The sequence below is a fragment of the Polyodon spathula genome, chromosome 10 (assembly GCF_017654505.1).
Source record: "Polyodon spathula isolate WHYD16114869_AA chromosome 10, ASM1765450v1, whole genome shotgun sequence".
NCBI classification, from domain to species: domain Eukaryota; kingdom Metazoa; phylum Chordata; class Actinopteri; order Acipenseriformes; family Polyodontidae; genus Polyodon; species Polyodon spathula.
Window position 1 is genome coordinate 23,847,481 of NC_054543.1, and position 14,014 is coordinate 23,861,494.

At 37.7% G+C, this 14,014-nt stretch overlaps 1 protein-coding gene across 1 annotated transcript in view; it reads right to left on the reverse strand.

The window, feature by feature from the left end:
- Positions 1-448: 448 nt before the first annotated feature.
- The window catches only part of LOC121322009 (ADP-ribosylation factor-like protein 4C), a 33,082-nt gene continuing 19,516 nt past the window's right edge, over positions 449-14,014 (reverse strand). Inside the window, exon 2 of the mRNA XM_041261436.1 lies at positions 449-571. Coding sequence (XP_041117370.1) covers positions 481-571 — 91 coding nt within the window. The 3' untranslated portion in view covers positions 449-480. The remainder of the gene's footprint in view (positions 572-14,014) is intronic.

Genomic DNA, 14,014 nt, shown 5'->3' on the forward strand with positions numbered 1-14,014 from the left:
TATTCAGGTGATACTTATTAATGTTGTATACATGTTGTATTAAAATATAATAGAAGTGTAATAACTGTGTTATAGAGCCAATTATTTTAGCCTGTCTGCATGTGACATGCCTTTCAAACCAGGAATAATTCTGGTTGCTCTTCTTTTTATTCTTTCTAGAGCAGCAATATCATTTTTGTAGTGAGGTGACCAGAACGGAACACAATATTCTAGATGAGGTCTTACTAATGCATTGTAAAGTTTTAACATTACTTCCCTTGTTTTAAATTCAACACGTTTTACTATATATCAGAGCATTTTGTTGTTTTTCTTTTTTATAGCTTCCCTACATGGTATAGATGAAGACATGTCTGAGTCAACAGAACTCCTAGATCTTTTTCACAGATTCCTTCTTCAATTTCAGTATCTCCCATATGGTATTTCTAATGCAAATTTGTATTACCTGCATGCAGTGCCTTACACTGTGGCAACCCCTACAGGTCAGGCATCAAGTGAGCTTGGGGTGGAGATTTGCTGGGTTGGCCTTTGTCCTCGGAGGGTCAGTAGCCTGTGGACATCCACTCTCGAGTTCCTGGGTGTAAAAAGAAGCAGATTGACTCGTGGGATTGGAGGATAGCCACTGAGCCTTGGGTCCCTGAGCTGTGTGGGGAATCGATACAGTGCAGGACAAAAATTATAGTCATTGGGCATTCCAAATTGGGAGACAATTTTTAATAATTGGAGATTCTACATTTCTATATAAAAAAACAAAAAACAACAAAACAAAAAAAAAGTTTTACCACAGTCAGGCTTTGTGCTCATTAAATATCTTGGTATATTGGAACACATCAGTTTCCTTAAAAAATCTTCACATTGCAGAACAGAGTGAATTATTTGTGCTTTATTTTAAACCAAAACTGTCTGCAATGTTGGCTACTAAGACTTGGTAAGCAGGCAAAAGCTGGAGTCACACAAAAAAGTTTGTAGTGCTTTTTCACACTTTTATTGTTTTTAATCACAAACATCAATATTAACAATACTGACAGTATTCAGATTAAGACTGGTAAGACAGAGCCTTCCCTGGTTCAAATACATTTGTTTACCAAGCATTTACATCAGTGCGAGACAACTTCTGATTCAAATAGCCTACTGCCCCTTATTAGGCTTTCTTTAGCCTTTTATCCTCACCTGGATCATTTAAACCACACTGACCAATTGATTAATTGATTGGCCCACCGATTAAGGCCCACAGGTCCCTCCATTCCAGTCACATTCTCACATGACTGCAATAGAGGGAGCCAAGAACCATTTTACATGAATTCTTTGCCTAAAAAACTAAGAATCTGACAATAGACACCCCACCCTGACACAATCATGTAAATAAATCATGGCTGAACCATGGGAAATCATGGTGGAACACTGATTATTAGAATCTCTGTAAGAAGTCAGCATGAATCCCAGGGCTCCAGGACAGACAAGCAGAACACACCCTGCTGACACCTCCCACAATGGCTTCATGCTGAGAGTGTTTATGGCGTGGCGTCACAAAGGTGCAGCTTTGGTTTTCCAAATCAGCAACATCCTATTAGCCCCACGCTGAGGTATTATTGTTGGTAACCAGCAGATTAAAGAAAGATTCCTGCAGTAAACCACGAGCACTCACAGTATTACATTTTCTACATCCAAACACAGCTTCATACTTTAGAAAACAGTGTCTGTGAGTACAAACCTTGCGCTTCAGAACTCACTCATTAATAACTTGTTACACATAACTTGAACCAAGAGAACTTTGGGTCTGTTTTTTTAAACTCACTAGAATAGACAGGGCTCGAATGGCAATTTTCAAGTCATTGAATCTTAAAACTGTAAGTCATTAAAGTTTTGGGGTCTCCAGTTTTGTTTATAGGTCTATGTTGAGTGTCTGGAAGGGATCAGGGGGCTTGCCCCTCTTATCGATTCCTGCTCCATCACTTATTAAACCTAAAGAAAATGCACCTGGCTGTCACTGACACAATCCCAGCACAACTTCAACTTCTACCTCCCCAACCTAAAACAAACAAAAATCACAAACACAAAAACCAAGCGCACAGGTCAGGCTGGGCAGATCGCTTTTACTGATCCTGTTTATGGTATATTTTTTGTTTCGAACATCCACCCAGAGTGCAGAGAGGTGCAGGCTTTTATTTGCTATGGCTGAGGGGTTAACAATCTGCCCAAGTTTTTTTTTTTTTATTTCCACACTGGCAGAGGACGAGCTGCTTAATCTCACTTCTGCCAGAAACAAAACAATAACAAAACAAAAATGCATGGCTACTCCATCATACATATCTACAAATAAATAAATAATAATACAAACACAAACAATAAACTGCACAGGGGCGGAGGGGTACCCCGTTCTAAAACAAATAAATACATGCACAGGGCTCCTTGCCCTGTTACACAGGTACATGCTACTGCATGACTGCTTTTGAAATATATATTTTGAATGTCGTTAACTCCTTTAATTGCTTTGCATTTGACATCTTTGAGACAAATGTTTGGCTAACACCTCCATCAGGATTGCTGGGTAAATTCCATAGTAAACAGTTTCTTTTTGGCTGTCACTTGTAAGCAAAGATTCCCATCTCATAGACCCTTGTCATGTGATTGAAGGTTGTCTTAGTACCACTCAATCCTCTTCTAAATGAGTTGTCCTTTTAATTAAAGTTAACTTTTAATCATTACATGTTTTAATTCATTAAGATCCCTAAAAGATATTTAAAAACCTTAAGTGTATTTAGAGATGCTTGCATACCAAAAGAGTCTAAAAAGTTGTAAAGCTGCCTGACCCAGGTCCAACTTACTCCCACACTGCCAAAGTCCCTCATCACTGGGCTGCAGGGAACTCTTTAACTAGTGGCTAAAGTACAGATTTTTAAATAAAATTTTTATTTAGCCAAATTGAAATGCCACATCTTGTTTCAAGTGAGGGGGAAACATTTCCTAGCTGGTTGCATTCCTATTTTTAGATGAGGATGATTACAAGCTGAATTATTTACCTGCAGCGAGGCTTCTGCCTGCAGTTGGTCTGCACAGCTGTTTGGTTTGTGCAGAGTATCCACAGTGGACTTTACCTTGTAAAGAAACAATTCATCTGAACGATCATTTCCTTCATTAGTAACAAACTTGCCCAAAAATTGTATTCCAGATAGACGCGTGGTTCATAAGGAATGCACTGGATAAAATAATAATAAAAAAACATTAATACAGAACATGTTGGAATGAAACACTGTCTTTGGCCACCTCAACAGTAGCTTGTTGTGCTAATTTGTACCATCTTTGCTGGTTATCGATTTGTCTACTAAAGTCTGTATCCATGGCTCCAGGAGTATCTACACACAAACTAGACACATACAGTATATAGTTGTAATCATGGCCATAACTAGCTGTGAGGACACCAAGGTCGTGTCCTTGCCTGTGTTTTTGCATTATCATTGCTGATGCTCATGTAAAAATTATGGTAAATTACAAAACACTCCTTAATATTCTCTGTTGGTTTGCCGTGTAACATAGATTTGGAGGCTGAATAGTAGAATGGCAGCTGGTTACGACGTTGGTTGTAATGGATCTCCTCCTGGAGGCTGATGAGTTCATAATACTGCTTAAGACCCTTACATACTTCACAACTTTAGAGCTTTCTCCTTAGTTGAATGGTAAGATGTGCGTCTCTGAACCTTATCGTTTGCGGTTCTCATCCAGCCCTTTCAGTCCCATTCAATGGGCTGATATGCCAAGTCATCACACAGTATTCTCACGATTCTCTTATTTAAGTATGAAAGCCCACAATGTGTGTGGAAACAGCCGTGTCTTGTCCAGGAATGAAGGCTTGAGCAATTTGGGCCACTGCTCACAATATGCTGCACATGTCTGCAGGCTCACTCCATCATGAGCAGTTTCTGTCACATCTGCGCTTTCTTTCTTTACGGCGGTGGTTTTCCACAAACGCTGCTGATCCAGGAATGCCTGGGAGATGATGAACGCATTGGTCATGCAGAGACATTAATGTCTGTACAGCTATCATTACCTGCAAGATAATGGGCCATGGGGAGGGCAGTTAACGAAAGACAAGGTCATTATTATCTACAGGTAATGACCACTGCGGAAGACGTTAATGCTATTGTAAACCGAATAAGCGTTTCTGAAGACATTTTTTAATGTACTTTTAGGTTATAATTTTTATCTTTTAGGGGGCTCTGTTTAAAGTGAGTTTCAAGATTCTAAAGTCCAGTTAGCTTTTAGAGGGAATCTACCTGTGGGATAATAAACATTCTACTGGGTGATATGATCCATCAGGTATAAAATGTTTATTAGATTAAATGTCATATACAAACTATAGCTTCCAATACCTCAGAAGTGTCTTCTTCAGGTGTAAGTGGAAATTTAAAGATGTAAGTTTGCATACATTTCAGACTAGAGGATTTTCTAATTTGTATAGTGTATAAATCTGATATTTAAAATTTTAGAATAAAAAAAGTACATCAATTACTGGCTTGTAATCACACGATCTAGAAAAAAAAAACACCTTTGTTCAGTGTGTGTGGTTCAGTGTTATTGTACTGGGAATCAAATTTTTATTGCAGTAAATTTCATACTTCTGTGTCAATAAATGACACTTAAGGTCCGTATACAACCTGCAACGACACGTGTGATATTGATGTAGCCACTCAAAGTAATGAATGGAAGGTAACAGCGTAGAGATATTGACATGCTTTTGTGCTTTTTACAAGCCATTATAATTACTCTACGACAGGTATTTCATGGGTATTGGGACCCTGTAAGTAATCACAGCTGTGTGTTTGCTCACAAATACTTATCACTTCCTGATATGCCAATTCACCACCTACTGGAAGCAAGAGGTCAGTTTTACCTGTGATCTCAAAGGCTAAACAGAAGGCTAAACAGTTAGCTACATTACTGTGCCAGAACGAAAGACTAACACAATCATTGAGAGAGAGAGAGAGAGAGAGAGAGAGAGAGAGAGAGAGGAAGACAGTTAGCATACTGTTAGTTATCAGTCAGTAATTATGATTTCCAACACTTTTGCAATGCAGCTTACAACAGATCACTTCTGGTATCTATACAATGTCGCACACTGCTGCTGTTTTTCACAGCAGCCTCTTATAATTCTGAAAATTTTGTGAAGGAAAATCTAGAGCAGGGGTGGCACTCCAGTCCTTGAGGGCCACAGGGTCTTCTTGTTTTCATTCCAACTTAACTCTCAGTTAAAATAATGGATCTAATTATTTGTTCAGTTGATGATTTAAAAATGCACTTGATTCAAGGTACACTACCTAAGAAACATTTAGAGGTCTGGAGAGGTGTTAAATTTGTCCAATTAATCAAATAATTGAACAATAAAGTAAATGAGAGCTCTGGTGGAATGAAAGCCAAAAGACACGGAGCCCTCTAGAAGTTTGACACCCCTGCTCTTTAGTTAAACTAGTCTCAACATGCAAAGACTGTAAGATTTAAAAGTCTTTGTGATGTAAGTCTTCATTTTATGCCTATATAGATTGTGAGTTTTTGTAAGTTTGACTGTAGGGTTTCATTGATTAATGGCCTAAAGTTTAGAGAAATAAAAAAAGAGTCTACAGGACTTTGGTTAAGGAAATATTTAACACTATAAAGGCCTATCATCTTATATATATATATATATATATATATATATATATATATATATATATATATATATATATATATATATATATATATATATATATATATAACCATTATTTTGTTTAATAAGAGAATTGTGAAAATACTGTGTGATTAATTGGAATCTCAGCCCATTGAATTGAACTGAAAGAGCTAGATGAGAACCACAAACCATACAGTTCAGAGACGAACGTCTTACCATTCAACTAAAGAGCAAGCTCTGTAGTGGAGAGGTAGGTATTATCAACTCATCAGCCATTAGGAGGAGATCCATTATGACTGTAGATGTGTTCAGTTTGTGTGGACATAATCCTGGATCCATGGATGCAGCCTTCAGCAGACAAATCAATAACCAGTGAACAAGATGGTACAAATCAGCAGAACAAACTGCTATAAGGTTGGCCAAAGGCAGTGTTTAATTCAAATATATTCTGCATGAATGTTTTTTTCATATATTGCATTGAACCCCTGCGTATATTTGGACAACACTTTCCATTCATGTGCTTTGGAAGATGAGTTAATGTACGACAGCCTGGGGAGCATTAGACCACATGCAACATTATTCTAATTATCCATTTTGTACATTTGGTGTTGGTTGTGCATTTGGAACAAATCAATGCCTGAAATTATCATCCACAGAAATTGTGAGAACAAGCCCGTTCTTCTTTTTTGTTGTTTTTACAGCGCCAGTTTGTATAAGCATGGCTCCATTCTCATTTCTCAGTACATGTACCAGGTGGCTTGTTTAGTCCACTATTAAGAGATGATTATAAAACAAGTCCCTGGTTTAAGATGACTAATAAACCTCCTGATCTTTGGTGTAGTGCTTTATGGCATTTTTGATGTCCATTGCTGTGTTCTTATTCTCCAATAATGGACTCCAATTATTCATTTGCACAGGTAACTGCTTTAGAAGCTGTTAGTTCAAAATCAGGTTTCCAGGAATGATGGTGAGTAAATTTTATCTGCTAAAGGTCACAGCAAATGACCAGGCCTCTGGAAGCCTGGATTCTAATCCAGCTGCTCGGGTCAGTGAGTTTTATAAGTTGTCTCAAACTAGCCCACCCAGTGAATATTGGAGCATTCAAATAACAACACAAACTTCACATAATCTGCCTGCTTGAGAGATACCCAGAACTGAATGGCAGGCAGAGTGTATTCAGGTCAGGATTGTAGTGAGCTCTGCCTCCATCTCTCTCTCTCTCTCTCTCTCTCCCTCATTAATGTCCTCCATCTCCTTGACTCATTCATTTTAAACAGTATGACATTAATGTGTTTTTTTTTTTCAACCACGATCATGAACAGGAATGAAATCCATGCTGCTTCTTTCTGTGCTGATTTCTGGTTGTTTTCAACCACTCAACAAAGGTGATATCAAAATTACCTTACTTGTTTTGTTTTTTTATGGTGGTTGTAAGACATCAGAGGTAAGTTGTGTTGTCTTCCAATGTTCTGAGGCTGAGAAACTGTAACACTGTAAGAGCAGGGTGATGCACTGTCATTTTAATGTTCAAACTGCAGCCTAAAAAGCAACGCAAAGCATCGGAGTAAGGCACAACTTTTTTGGTTAAACACTTAAAAAAGTTCTTTCCATGATCAAACAAAAGTATCATTTGAAGAGTATTCCTCAGTGAGGTCCTCAGTGTATTAGTTTTTCATGCAGATCTCTGACTACCAGGGACTTCACATGACAGGGAGCTCTGAGCGGCCCTGCTGGAAAGGGATGGAATGCTCTTCTTGGTGATTCAATCTCTTCATGAGAGCCAATGATCTGGAGAGGTGCCCAGCTGGTTTTCAAAGGCGCCCAAGAGAGCTACATTCACAACAAGGAAGACTGGTTCTCCCATGCTGTGCTCCCATAGCAGGCTGATTCAATAGCCTCTCATATCTTTCACCTGTGGAGGTCTGGGTTCCTATTTGGGGAGCAAGGTGCCACAGACAGACAGCAGGATAATTTATTTGCCTCTCATACGTCTCATTTCCGGAGGTCTGGTTTCCAGTCTGGCTGCTCAGGTCACAAGTGATATGAGTTTGGTCAGTAGTCTCTATCTACTGTATATAGCTTAAGCTGCAGACACACACAGACACCTTCCTTCATTGAAGCAGCCTCTCCGCCACTTTGAACTAAGACCTGTATTCTCCTGGCTGTTGAATAGTCCAGTGCTAAATTCACCCGGAACATCCAAGATCTAAAAAGCATCTTTTGCACAGAAATTACAACATCATATTTGTAACCTAATAGTGATTTTAAGATTACAATTAAAGGTTTGGAATAAAAAGCATGAATTAAGGATTAGGGTTTTACACAGATGCTGCCTTCTCAAACTTTACCACAGTAAAAGTACAGCGAAGTGTAATAAAGCATGGTAAAGCACAGGTAAGAATTTGGCTTCAACCAAAACAAATGTGTGCATTATCTTTTAACAGAACAAAATGAGAGGGAAAGGGGGAGATAGTCAAGTGGACCAGATTCTCAAAGCAGGTCTTTTTTTTTTTTTTTTTTAAACAAAAAACCCAAAAATCACAATTCTAAAATGAATAAAAAACAATTTAAAACCAAAGTTTGGTTGTCATGTCAATAAAGCATTATGGGATTGAAAGCATTCTTTTTCTGTGTCCTGTCAGGGGAGATGGAGAGGCTTGGCCTTATTATAAAAGCTCCCCAGGAGAGAGTGAGACAGACTTATGCAAAGATATACCAAATCCCCTTTCGTTGAGAGACACAGAGAGAACTAATTCAAATATTAAAAGACACTTGCATCATTATTGCTTTCTAAACTGCAGAGGCAGCTCATTATATTTATGAAGGAATAAGGCAGAGAATGGGCTATGTTTCTAAACCAGGATTGGAAGGAGTGTTTCCTGCAATCTGGCTTGCTCAGCAGGAGCCAACCTTTCGAGCAGCACTCGACGCAATGCAAAAACTATGAGAGAGGATCTGAAAGCTGGTGTAAATGTGGATTTGTTGGACTTTCTGACCCTAGTAATGTACAACCATTCACTGTATAGATCTCACATGTGTAGTTTCGAAAACACAGTTTTATCAAACTATTTTCATTTTATAACATGATATCTGGTATTACACTATGGACCATGTTTTCAAAGTGTTTACACCATTCTTTAAATAACTCCTATTTTTTGTTATAGAGGTAAAACATCTGTAAATTTTACAAAACAACTAAGTTTTTTTTTAAAGTTTTCTTAAAGAGTAAGTAGCAGGGTTCCGAAAAATACAACGTTACACGTCCCAACGTGTTACTATATAAAAACTATTTAAATAACATACCTGTAATTTTTCTTTTCATTGTTAACGTCCTGACAACTTTTTACACTTATACCTTTAAAGTCTGTCTCAAAGCTCTTTTCAAAATGGCCATTCTAGTGCACTGATAGTGTAAGGATTATTGCCCACATTGTCAAACAGTAAGCAATAAAGATCCATGATGTGGTAAGGAGCAGAAAAGCCAGAGCACTTGTTAAGTTTTTTTTTTTTTCACTCTTCCTGCAATTATTTAGAGGACAGATCTCAAATTCCAGTGTGCTAGAGTAGCCATTTTGAAAAAAGCTTTGAAACAGACTTTAAAAAGTTGTAAAAAGTGTAATAAATTGTCAGGATTTTAATAATGAAAAGAAAACTTACAGGTACATGATTTAAACAGTTGTGCAACCATGGGGATGTAGTACGCTATATTTTTCAGAACCCTGCTACGTACTCTTTAAAGAATCTCAAGGTGTTTTGTTTTTCTGTCATAGCAGCATTACTTCATCTTCTTTCAAAAAAGAGGAGTTAACTAAAGATTGAAGGAATCGCTTCCCCAATTGCCCTAAGAGATATGCATCTAGAACAAATAAAAATGCATTAGAAAAAGGCTTTCAAGATGTACAGTTTTGGAGATGGTGAAACACAACTGGGCTTTGTTACCTTCCTAATGTCACAGCCAATGTGACACTCCCTGAAATCCATAGTGAAGAATGGCAACTTTGCGCAACCAGGAACATGCACTACCCTGACTATAACTCACCCTGCACGCCACACGGCAGTGCCTTTACCAGGGGAGACCTCGGAGCCCTTGGCACTCCCCTGACTATATGACTCACCATGCACACCATACAGCCATGTCTTTAACAAGGGAGCCCCCAGGACCCACAGATTTTCCAGAACTTTTGTTAAGAGGTTTTTGATCTGTGGATAAAAACCGAAAACAATCTATGGCCTGTTCCCATGTGAACAGATTCTCTCCTGGCATGGGAAACCTTATTGTTTTGCGCGTCAGCTGTTGCTGTGCCTGTCTATTGTCACTGAAGCTGAATTACAGATTTCAGCTGGACGCTAAACCCTCCCCTCCCTCCCTCCTCACCCCCTGCGGGGCACAAACAAGCAATCCTGACACTTTCACACGCCAGAGACCAGCTTTGCGTCTGGCGGGTCTGGCTGCAGCAAATTAAACACGTCTTCTTGCCGTTTCTTTCCTGTCAGTCTAATTAGCCATGTAGTCTTTGAGATGCACCACAGTAGAGAGCTGATGGTCTTTTAAGCATCCAGATCAGGCAGAGACAGTCAAAGCCATCTTTCAGACTGTCTATATAATACTGTACAGGAAGAGCAATTTTATTATTCAAATGATTAGATCTGCAATTAGAAGACTGGAAACAGAAGGCTTGCTGTAGACATTATACAGAACTGCCAGCCTTTTAGGTAGAGTATTTATTTAGCTTTAAAAAACTGATTCAGTTTCCATAGCTTTTAACAGCAATGGTTAGCTATTAAAGTTTTCAATGGTATATAAAAAAGGGTATTCCAATATAAAAATATATTTGATGTATTGAACAATCAGGTAGTGCCTGGTTACCGTTGAAATATATATGTGGTCACACTTATAAAGGTTTACTCCTTTTATTATGGGCAGCGAGTGCGTGATCCAAAAGTAATCATTCCCGAGGGTACCAGGTGATACTGACTGATTGTTTAATTTCTGCAATACTTTGTATATTAAAGTTTATACTTCCTTCTATCTGTGCGGAAATGAAAAACAGCCTCCCGCATTTCAGAACAGTTAACAAACCGCTTTTCAAGGGAAGCTGTGTTTAAAAAGGAGACTAACTGTGGAAGTACTGTATATTTATAGTGATTATGTTGGCATGGTAACTAATTGTGCCGGTTCTCTGAATTTAATACATTAGATAGTGAATTATATTTATCCCTGTTTTAGAGTTTTCTTGGATAACCTCTCCTTAACTAAAGTTATCTGCAGCTATCTGAAAAGTTAACCACTTTTGCCCTGGAATGGGTGTTCAAGGTGCAATTCTTTTAGTAGGGGGTATTTATTGCATAACGTTTTTACAAAAATATCCTGTCATTGTTCTTACCTGTATATCTTTTTAAATGTTGTGTGTTATATATTTCTGCAAGATATTTTAACAAGTGTTTGATAAAGAGAGCCAGGGAAGCAAGATAGAGGTTCAAAAACTCAACCATGTACCTCAGCTTCTGCACAGTGTTCTCTTCATCAACCTTTTCCCTCTTTCCAATGAAAAACTCACTAAATAAAGATGGGTTATGTACAGAAACATTCCTAGCAGTATTTGCTTAACTTTTATATTAATACTAAATCCGTATATAATATCCTAACTGTAAACGGGTTATATCGGCACATACACAGACATGTCGACACACACACAGACTCACACCATCCACTAACTCTATTAGAAAGGTTTGGTTGTTACTCCTTTCATTATAGGTTAAATGTGTAAAACATCTGTTGTTTAAAAATTGTTTTGAAACATTTGAAGGTGCGTATGTCATTTTTTTCCCCATATTTAAGAAAGTTGTTTCCTTACAATATATGTAACAACCTTCTTAAATATGGAAACAAATGACATACTGCACCTTTATATATATATATATATATATATATATATATATATATATATATATATATATAATATATATATATATATATAATATATATATATATATATATATATATATATATATATATATATATATATATATATATATATATATATATATATACACACACACACACACACACACTGTACATCTTGCTTAGCCACATAAATATAATATATGAATGTTTCAATTATAAGCCCATGTTATAACCCCTTTCTGTTTAGCTTTCTGAGCTCTAGCAGGGCTAGAAGATGTATTGTATTGCTGCCATCTGCCATGGTGTGAACAAGCAGGCCAGTTTAGCTGGGTTTCACCTTTGTGATATTCCTTCCTCCCATCAGTCACCAAACTCCTCTGGCATAGACTGCAGTGTTTATCTTGAGCTGGTTGCCAGTACTAGCTGTTTATTGATGACACTGCACCAGCCCATCATGAAGCACCTCACTTGGCCTGCTGTCAGCCTGCCAGTCTGGGGAACCGTCTCATCCCATTCCCAAAATAGCATCCCCATCCTTTATTCCTAGTCACCAGCGTCAATACGCTACACAAACCAAACAAGAAGCACAGTTAGCATCTGACACAACACACATAGACGCTGCTTCAGATGATTAAGCAGAAAGTGGCGTCAAACATTTGTATCATTTTTTACTTTCCCTTTACTTTTCATAGTGTTTGCAATCATTCAGAGAAGTTCTAACTGCAATTCCTCAAAAACTTATATTTTGTAATACCATTACATCCTCTTTACTTTCCATTTTCTTTACTAAACTTTGCTATTCATTCATCATAATATACTGCAGTAAAGGGTTATTAGGGTACCTTTATACACTTTTTAAGACCCCATTCTTCTCTGTCATCCTGTCCTCTACTCTATACGCAGAAGCTAGACTCTACCTGTGGAGTTGTATAATATGCGGAACTGCCCAGTCCTTTGTAGCATTTCTTATGAGTTTCCTCCAGTCATTCCCTTTTCTCCTTCCTATACTTTCATCTTTCCTGGTCACGTTGCTTCCACTGCTACCAGTGGATTATAACAGGTGATTTTCCAGTTTGAATGTTAAGTAGTTAAAATCCCCAAATACTTAAAAAACAGTGACTCAGAAAAGACAGTTTCGAGAGCCTTTAGTTTCCCATCAAGGGCCCCTGCTCATTTCCAGAAATGTGATCAGATGCAGGGGTGAGTTTAAAAGGAGGTTTAGACATGGACCCTGAACCCAAAGTATTGCGAAGATAAAACCATGCAGAATACAAGATAGAATGGTGTCTACCAAGGTCAACATCTTAACAGAATCAAGGTGGTATATTTTAAAAGACTCCATTCTTTAATTATATCCCATGGTTTTTAATTTTTAGTTAACCTAATTTTTAGTTAAAGCAAACCTTGGTATGTGTTTGAAACACCTTAACTAATGTATTGCTTAGATTCACTTTGTATGTCAGTTTCTGTCTAATGTCTAATTTCTGAGTACATCAGCCACAGTGTAACTATTAAGGCCACCTATGTATTCAATATTAAGACCACCATATGCAGCCACTGTTAAATTGTCTCTTTAATTAGACCAATGTGCTGTAAAAACTACCGAACCCTCTGAAAACCTGGATGCAACATGATGTAACATTTGAACAGCTTGCATAGAAAAAAACATCTTAAACAACATCTTAACAGCTCAAAAATCTCTGACAAATATTTTGACTTCAGTAGTGACGCCCCTGACACCTTGCCCCTTTGTTCAGGTGTCTTTCCAGGTCACTTAGCAGTGCATATCATTTCCCATAATTCCTTCATGAGAAGGACTTTCTCCTTTCCTGTCAAAGAGCACACTGCTCTAAGAAGTGTCTTACTTTCAAGAACAAAGCCTTTGTTTCCCTGTCCTCACTCTGGAGTTTTGAAAGACTTTATTACAACCTTGCTGTTAAAGGAAGGTGGCCTCACTACTGAAGTCAAAATATTTGTCAGAGATTTTTGAGCTGTTAAGATGTTGTTTAAGATGTTTTTTTCTATGCAAGCTGTTCAAATGTTACATCATGTTGCATCCAGGTTTTCAGAGGGTTCGGTAGTTTTTACAGCACATTGGTCTAATTAAAGAGACAATTTAACAGTGGCTGCATATGGTGGTCTTAATATTGAATACATAGGTGGCCTTAATAGTTACACTGTGGCTGATGTACTCAGAAATTAGACATTAGACAGAAACTGACATACAAAGTGAATCTAAGCAATACATTAGTTAAGGTGTTTCAAACACATACCAAGGTTCGCTTTAACTAAAAATTAGGTTAACTAAAAATTAAAAACCATGGGATATAATTAAAGAATGGAGTCTTTTAAAATATACCACCTTGATTCTGCTAAGATGTTGACCTTGGTAGACACCATTCTATCCTGTATTCTGCATGGTTTTATCTTCGCAATACTTTGGGTTCAGGGTC